Source organism: Polypterus senegalus, chromosome 1 (assembly GCF_016835505.1).
Source record: "Polypterus senegalus isolate Bchr_013 chromosome 1, ASM1683550v1, whole genome shotgun sequence".
Lineage (NCBI taxonomy): Eukaryota > Metazoa > Chordata > Cladistia > Polypteriformes > Polypteridae > Polypterus > Polypterus senegalus.
The window spans coordinates 221,904,980-221,914,312 of NC_053154.1; the positions used below are offsets into that span (position 1 = coordinate 221,904,980).

The 9,333-nt window shown below is 37.4% G+C and overlaps 1 protein-coding gene across 1 annotated transcript in view; it reads right to left on the reverse strand.

Annotated features, from left to right (window-relative positions):
- Positions 1–9,333, reverse strand: part of waplb (WAPL cohesin release factor b) — a 229,923-nt gene that overhangs the window by 172,403 nt on the left and 48,187 nt on the right. The window contains exon 3 of the mRNA XM_039769232.1: positions 4,186–4,885. Coding sequence (XP_039625166.1) covers positions 4,186–4,885 — 700 coding nt within the window. The remainder of the gene's footprint in view (positions 1–4,185; positions 4,886–9,333) is intronic.

Genomic DNA, 9,333 nt, shown 5'->3' on the forward strand with positions numbered 1-9,333 from the left:
CCTGAAGCCACTCCTTTGATATCTTGGTTGTGTGCTTAGGGTCACTGCCCTGCTGAAAGATGAACCGTCGGCCCAGTCTGAGGTCAAGAGTGCTCTGGAGCAGGTTTTCATCCAGAATGTCTCTGTACATTGCTGCAGTCATCTTTCCCTTTATCCTGACTAGTCTCCCAGTTCCTGCCACTAAAAACATCACCACAGCATGATGCTGCCACCACCATGCTTCACTGTAGGGATAGTATTGGCCTGGTGATGAGCGGTGCCTGGTTTCCTCCAAACGTGACACCTGGCATTCACACCAAAGAGTTCAATCTTTATCTCATCAGACCAGAGAATTTTGTTTCTCATGGTCTGAGAGTCCTTCAGGTGCCTTTTGGCAAACTCCAGGTGGGCTGCCATGTGCCTTTTACTAAGGAGTGGCTTCCGTCTGGCCACTATACCATACAGGCCTGATTGGTGGATTGCTGCAGAGATGGTTGTCCTTCTGGAAGGTTCTCCTCTCTTCACAGAGGACCTCTGGAGCTCTGACAGAGTGACCATCGGGTTCTTGGTCACCTCCCTGACTAAGGCCCTTCACCCCCGATCGTTCAGTTTAGATGGCCAGCCAGCTCTAGGAAGAGTCCTGGTGGTTTCGAACTTCTTCCACTTACAGATGATGGAGGCCACTGTGCACTGTGTGAAATTTTTCTGTAACCTTCCCCAGATTTTTGCCTTGAGACAATCCTGTCTCGGAGGTCTACAGATAATTCCTTTGACTTAATACTTGGTTTGTGCTGACATGAACTGTCAACTGTGGGACCTTATATAGACAGGTGTGTGCCTTTCCAAATCATGTCCAATCAACTGAATTTACCACAGGTGGACTCCAATTAAGCTGCAGAAACATCAAGGATTATCAGGGGTAACAGGATGCACCTGGGCTCGATTTTCAGCTTCATGGCAAAGGCTGTAAATACTTATGTACATGTGATTTCTCCGTTTTTTATTTTTAATAAATTTGCAAAAACCTCAAGTAAACTTTTTTCACGTTGTCCTTATGAAGTCTCGTACTGAAGTGACTTTAGCTACAGGTAGTAGTCCCATTTTACTTTAGGGTGCCAAGCAGAATGCAGCAGTCTATTAGCCAGCGAAAGCGCTGTGAAGAAGCTGTATGTTGCTACGCCTCTGTCTTTGTCCAGTCTGATCGTGGTCACGAGACATATCTTTGATTGCCGCTGCAACAAATAGTTCTGAGCCACAGCGCTGCTCTTGTGAAAGGATGAGTTTGTTGTACCAAGACAACGTCACCGAGAGAATAAAATTGAATAATAAACACAAGCACTAACTTTTACAAGTAGCCAAAATTTACACCGGGTGTTAGACTCAAATCAAAAGGTATGTTTTTATTATGCAGCTCACTACTCAAAACGCAGAGCACCCAATCTTAAACTGCTACATTTGAGTTGTAAAGCAGCAGTTCTTACCTCTACACCATTCAAGCATACATATCAACTTCCTGTCAATTGATATTTGAGCTTGAGTATTTAACTCGTTGACAGCAACATGTTTTATCAATTTTTATTCCTTTGGTTATATTCTTTAATAAAAGCGCACATGTTTATATGATATTTAGACTAAAGTCTTCACACATTATATACTTCATGTACTTCATTCCCTACAGATTTTATTTTTTTTTATTTTTTCTCCAGCCATCTGGAGTTTTTTTGTTTTTTCTGTCCCCCCTGGCCATTGAACCTTACTCTTATTCGATGTTAATGTTGATTTACTTTGTTTTATAATTGTGTCTTTCATTTTTCTATTCTTTAATATGTAAAGCACTTTGAGCTACTGTTTGTATGAAAATGTGCTATATAAATAAATGTTGTTGATGTCATTATTTGTATAACATGGAAACAGTTTCTGCTTTAGGTATGTGTTCAGCATTTCTTGCCTTGCATTTACTTTAATCCTACACTTACCCAGATCTTTGTAGACACGGAAAACACATGAAATGCATGTATTTAAAATAAAGATATACTGTATTATTTACCGTACACAACTCCAGGAACCTCACACGCTGATAAGGAACCTTGGCTTGATCAGGGAGAACTTCCATTCCCCCCTCCCCCCAGGCTGAGCAGGGGGTGGGACAGCAGGCTGGTTGCGGCTTGTGCTGATTGACAGATTTACAAAACAAAAAAGACGCTGATTGAGAGGTGCGAAGGGATTTAAGGTGGGCAAGGATTCAAAATTTTTTAGTAGGCTTCTGGGATTCTAGTGTTAATGAAAGCAATTCATGAATGTGAAGTTAAGTTATTTTACCTTGATTTATTAAACTATAAAACATAAGGCTGTCTTGGGTTTGTCATATATACAATGTAAACACAGTGGTCAAATCATGAACCCAAGTTGAGGATGGTGTATCATTACTGTGAAGAGCGGGAATGTCTTCACATAAATTAAAAATGGGGAAAAAACATTGTGACCTGAATTCTCAAAATAGGAAGAAAAAATAAGTTTGAATGTATGCAAATACATTGACTAAAAAGATTAAAAACTCTGTTTACAACAGGGTATCATCCCAACAGTTCTCTCTCCGTTTTCCTAGTATCATCTGAAAACCTGATCAGAATACAGAATGCACTGAATCTTAACAGAGGAACCTGATCAATACACAGGCTTGGTAAGATAAAACTGGCAGGTGAAACTTGTTTTAAGTAAATGGAATGTATCACGTAGGAAGTAAAAATGTTAAGAGTACACAAGGTTTGGAAAGTTGAAAATACACCTGATGAGAAAAACCTAAAGTTTAAGACCTAGTCACTTATTGACATCTAGATAGTTTACAGAAATGAAGGATAATAGGTTATTATATAGCACAGTAAGTAGAGTATAAGACAAGAGATGCTATGCTTTAGCTATTTTACTCAGTAGTGAGGATTCACCTGGAGTACTGTGTACAGTATCACAATAATGCAAGAGTGCAGAGAAGAGTGACTAGGTTAATTCAAGGACTGAGAAGTATATGCTATGAAGGGTTGAAGGAGCTAAACCTTAAGAGATTAAGAGTGGGCTTGAATGAAGTATTGAAATTTATGATAGGAATTACTACAGTGGATGCCTGTGGTTTAGTTAAAACAAATTCTTTAACAAGAGCACAAGAACAAAGAGACTTAAGTTGAAAGTTAAGGGTAATTTTTTTTTTTTTTTTTTAAACAAATGTTGGAAGCTATCACAGACATAAATTGCCAAGTAATGTGGTAGAGTGGAAGACTTTGGGGACTTTCAAATCATGATGTGGTGTTAATTAGGAGAACCTGAATGAATATAATTGGTAAGCCTGATGGGCTGAATTGCCTATCCCATCAAATTATTTCATAGTTTAGCAGATTGTGGTAACAGAATTTAAATTAACTTGAGTAACTGCTTTTTAAACTAACACATTATTTAATACATGCTTCCAGGTTTCATTTAATCACCAGAAAAAAAAGACAAAAACCATTAATCTCCTCATAACTTGAACTGTCAATCATCATCTCAGTATTGCTCACTGTAACAGTCTTAGTTTGCAAACTACACTGTTGTCATATTTAAAAGATAGCACTTTCATCTTCTAAAGAGTTAAAAGAACTGTTCTAACCAGAAAAACGTGCTTTAAGTTCTTCACATATTATATTATATTCCTTCAGCTCTTAATAAACATGTTAAAATGAACACAGTAAATGATCATATTAAGCTCACCACTTTTCTCTAGACACATAAACATATTATTTGCAAATGAATAACACAGTTTGAACAACTGAGTATTGGAAAAACAATCTATAAATAAAATGTAGATAACAGAGTGAAGAAGAATCTTATTTTGATCTTTTTAAATGCCTGTTTTCATAGTCTTTTTCAAGAAGTGTCTAATTTTTATATTGTTTAAAATATTGCATTTTAGAGATAAACACTAGAAAGTTGATTCTGTTCATCTGGACATATTTCCCAACTTTCTAGCATTTCCTTACCTGAATTATTGAGCATGTATCAAGACACTTAGAGATAAAGACTTCTTTAGAAATTACTCTGTATTAACTAAAAGCTGTAAAAAGAAATAGGCAAGGCATAAAACCAGCAATACCACCAAAACTATGTTGAGTGATAAGTATAAGCATGAAATATATTAATTGACTCATAAGAAAAACAAACATTAAAAGAATTATAAACCTGTTTTGCTTAGCTGACGCTATCTCTGCTTTCTTTCTTAGCCGGCCAGCCTCTCCTAGGTCTGCAGGATTTGCAGTAGTAAATTCATCCATGCTTCGGTCCATTGTGTCCTGAATGGTGACATTGCACACAGAAAGACAGGAAGGGTGTAAGACGGTATAGTCTCTAGTCCTTCCTCTTCCAGTGCTAGATGTTTTGCTTTCTACTTTAGCAGTTGAATTGTTTCTGACTGTGGACTTCTCAGTGCAGTGACTTATCTGATCAGAATTTCCCATTAATGAGGACTGTTTACTCTTCTTGGGCCTACGATATGTCCTGCAATTGGATGGCCTGAGTACAATTTGTGAGATGTCTTCAGTTTCACTAGGTTCCCTTGAGAGCTCAAATTCAACACTCAGTTTTTCACTGTTTGAATTTAAATCACCACAATTATCCAAAACTGGCTGCTGAACTCCACTTGACTCTATTTCTTGACCATATTCCTCAATCCATGTAGTTTCTTTCACTTCTAAAGTATCTGCAGGAGGGGAGTCAGATCTTAAGTCCACAAATGAATGCCAGCTGTCAAGAGAGTCTTTATTCTCTGATTTAAGTGCTGTTGTTTGAGAAATAGGCCTCTTGTCACTTTCTGTTGCATTCTTGTACCACGTGTAGCTATGCTTTTCAGAGCTTTCATTAAACCAATTCTGTGATGTTTTGTCTATCAAAAAGAAAAAAAGAATTTCAATATGCAAGAGAAAAAATATTGAATAAAAAAACTACTACATCACTAGACAGCATTAAAACATACACAACGTCAAATTATATCTTACTGTGCAAATTATGCATTTCTATCAACTGGGGACATCACTGAAATAACTCTGCATAATCTGTTCACAATCCATCCTGTAAATGTTAGGAATGCATTTAATTGGGTCCATTAAATTGTACATTCCAATGTTGTTATAGCCTTATTAGAAGTGTAAACGAGAAATCCAATTACCACTAACTATGGACAAAATATTTGAATATTACAATTTAAGGAACAGATTGTCACTTCCTGTTCACCATAACACTACACAGGAGTGGGTTATATAGGTAAAATTATGTATCATGACATTTGCAATATTTTGGATGGTAAATATCACAGTATTGACCTAAAACCTCTAAAAATATCTAAAATGAATTCAATCTAACTTAATTTGGATCAAAACAATTTTTTAAAGTTCAAGATAAAGCAATATTTACTTTTATTATATTTGGACAATCATGTAAACTGCAACTAACTTGTGAAATAATATTGTTTCAGAATGAAACCTGTTTCTCAGCAGTGCAAAATTTCTATTAAAAAAAACAACAAAAAAAACTACCACGTAGCGTGTGATGTTTTCACAAACCTTGGAATAGAAAGTACCTTGCCAGCATCACTTTGTATCATAAATGCTATAAAATGCCTTGAATAAAAGCATCAGCCAAATAATTAGTAATAATTTGACCAGCGCTCTGTATGCAATCGCGTGTTCTGTGCATAGTTTTCTTATTCCACGAATGCAACTACTACTTACAAAATGATGCTTGCGGTGTACTTTGTATTGTACGGAGTGAGAAAATCATAATGCATATACTGGTCTCCTGATAATGTATACAAATGTAATAAAACAGTCAGCTTTCACTGATTGTGTCTGCACTCGCTGTAAAACCACGTGTTAGTATGATTCAATGTGCACGCCAACATTTCACTATAACTAACCAAATCACAGGTTTTTTTCCAAAATATTCCTAGTTATAAAAACATGCTGTTTTGATGCTTAGGCTAAAGTAGCGATACGAAAGCTAAGGGGGTGGAGTATACCACACAACCGTTCCTTAATTGGATGTAATTCTAAGAAAAAAGCAACTAGAGTCTACATGGTTATGATCACGCACTTAATCTGTCTACCTCACTGCATTCAGATCATAACACTGGATGAAGAAATAAATACATACAAACTGTCTTAAGGCATGATCTATTTATATTATATAGGAACACGAGAAGAGACTCCAGAATTTCTATCCTAGAGTTGCTTGCAGTTTAGCACTACTGCATAGGATCGATCAAAACAGCTTAGCGCGACAGGCACTCGGGGTTAACCATTTTTACACAGAATTCCTACCCAAAGAAAAATTGTGTGTAATAAAATAAAGCAAATAAACTAACATACGCAGGCTTTGGTTACTGCTTTGAGAGTTCAATGATTTGAAGGAAGAGATACGAGTTCTAATCATTTAACTTGTAGGGTCACAAATTTGTAACAGCAGATGAAATGATGGCAAGATTAATTGCTTTTTTAATGCTGTGTCTTACACAGTTCAGTTAAAGGCAACTGATGCCTTGCATTCATTATCCAATTGCAACCATGCTTGTTACAGATGTCCATCTAGGAAACTCATCTATTATCTAACAGACATATATAGTTGCAGGGAAATCTTGCACTCACACTTACATAGGACTCTGTCTACCTATTTTTTTCAAAAAATTTAAAGAAGTTTACATTCCATACAATCAATACTTCAATAAAAAAGTAAGTAAAACTCCATACAATCAACCCTTGCCCAGAAGAAAGAAAGCCAATAGCAAGAGCAATTAATTTAATATAAAAAAAAAAAGAAGAATATTGCTTCCCCTATTTAAATGCTTAATCTAAAAGTCTTACCATATTCTAACAAAAGTTTTGAACAGATCCTCTCTAAGTGAGAGTTTTATTTTTCAATTTCAAATACAGGTATCCCTTGATTACCGTAGCTCCCAGAATACAAGCCGACTCAGTATATTAGCCGACCCCCTTCTCTACCTACTAAATTACATGTATTTACCGATGACTGGTATTTAAAGTCGACCCCCTTCTCCAAGCAAAATTTTCTAAATTTCCTTAAAAGTGTCTCTTCAGGTATATTTATCATGTTTATCAGCGAGAATTTGAGACTGCCGGCATTTTTGATGGAAACCAGGAAGTGATTGCGGAGAAGTTTGGTAAAATGAAACCTTTGTGTTGAAACTATATACGCAAATACAGTACATCGGCGGGTTGATTTCCGGAGACTGGTTATAAATTTGATTAACTGAAATACGCAATACAGTGGGACCCTTGACTTACGAACTTAATTCGTTCACGAAGGCTAACCCATAATGCGTTCTGAACCTCCTGCTGCAACATTTACTTAACCTTTTCATAATAAAAAACGGTTGTATAATGTGCATAATTTACCAAAACACCAATAATTTTTCTAATGTGCTAATCAAAAAGTTATAAAAAGTGCCTAGCCTACCAGAAGTAGGCTAGATTAAGCTAGGAGCATGGTGGGGTGCATGGTCGCAGCGGCTCAGGGCTCTCCTTTTCAGTGCACTTTTTTGTACTTTTCTTTTTCCTTGTTTGTGCACGATCGGTTCAGTGAACATCCGGTACACCCGTCAAAACCTTATAGACATCGGTGTTCAGAGCCAGACATCTGTTTCAAGTATTTTTCATCATACGTACAACATCCCAGACAACATAGCGAGACCAGCGGGCTCTCCGTGGATTGTTGTCGGGTCTAGGAGACGACACAGACGGAGGAGGGAAAGAAAGCAGAAGCGGGGCCGTAGATCCGGCGTTATGCTAAGGCTAAAAAAACAACCATACAAGCCCTTTACAGAACTTTTTTTCTGCACTAAAGGAGCTGCTTTTAATCTCACTGTAGATGTGCATAGTGCCAATAAAAGGCATTCTATTCTAGAAACAATTTCATATTGTACTCACCATTTAATTTGACATCTTTGGGCTGCAGGAAGGGAGGAGGAGGAGGAGGACAATGTAACAGAAGGTGGTTATTGTTTAGAAGGAGCCTCCTTAAGCAAATCTTTTCTTTATAAAATTGTCGAGGTGATGGATATCGACATGCTGTACATATTAGCGAGATCGGTCACACGAAAAGCACTCTCATATTACCACACAATTTCAATCTTCGTTTCGATTGTTATCACTTTTACCTTCTCTTCCTTCCTTAGCAATTATGTGTCTTGCTTACATGGTCTTAATGAATTATATATACACACACACATACATATACATATACATATACACATATATATATATATATATATATACATATACATACACTGTGTGCACAATTATTAGGCAAGTGAGTATTTTGACCATATCATCATTTTTAATGCGTATATTCCAACTCCAAGCTGTATTAACTTGAATGCTTATTGGATTTAAGCACGCCAGGTGATATGGTGTATTTGTGTAATGAGGGAGGGTGTGGCCTAAGGAGATCAACACCCTATATCAAGGTGTGCAGAATTATTAGGCAGCTAGTTTTCCTCAGGCAAAATGGGCCAAAAAAGAGATTTAACTGACTCTGAAAAGTCAAAAATTGTAAAAAGTCTTTCAGAGGGATGCAGCACTTTGCGGAATTGCTAAGATATTGGTGTGTGATCACAGAACCATCAAACATTTTGTTGCAAATAGTCAACAGGGTCGCAAGAAGCGTGTTGAGAACAAAAGACGCAAATTAGCTGCCAAAGATTTGAGAAGAATCAAACGTGAAGCTACCAGGAACCCATTATCCTCCAGTACTTTCATATTCCAGAGCTGCAACCTACCTGGAGTGCCCAGAAGTACAAGGTGTTCAGTGCTCCAAGACATGGCCAAGGTAAGGAGGACTGAAACCCAACCACCACTGAACAAGAAACATAAGTTGAAACGTCAAAACTGGGCCAAGAAATATCTGAAGACAGATTTTTTTTCAAAGGTTTTATGGACCGATGAGATGAGAGCGACTCTTGATGGACCAGATGGATGGACCTGTGGATCAGTAATGGGCACAGAGCTCCACTCCAACGTGGAGGTGGGGTACTGGTATGAGCTGGTATTTTTAAAGATGAGCTAGTTGGACCTTTTTGCATTGAAGATAAACTCAAAATCAACTCCCAAACATACTGCCAGTTTTTTGAAGACACTTTCTTCAAACAGTGATACAGGAAGAAGACCATGATTTTTATGCAGGCCAATGCTCCATCACTTGCATCAAAGTTCTCCACTGCGTGGCCAGCCAGTAAAGGCCTTAAAGATGAAGGAATAATGACATGGCCCCCTTCCTCATCTGACCTAAACCCTATCGAGAACTTGTGGGCACTTCTTAACG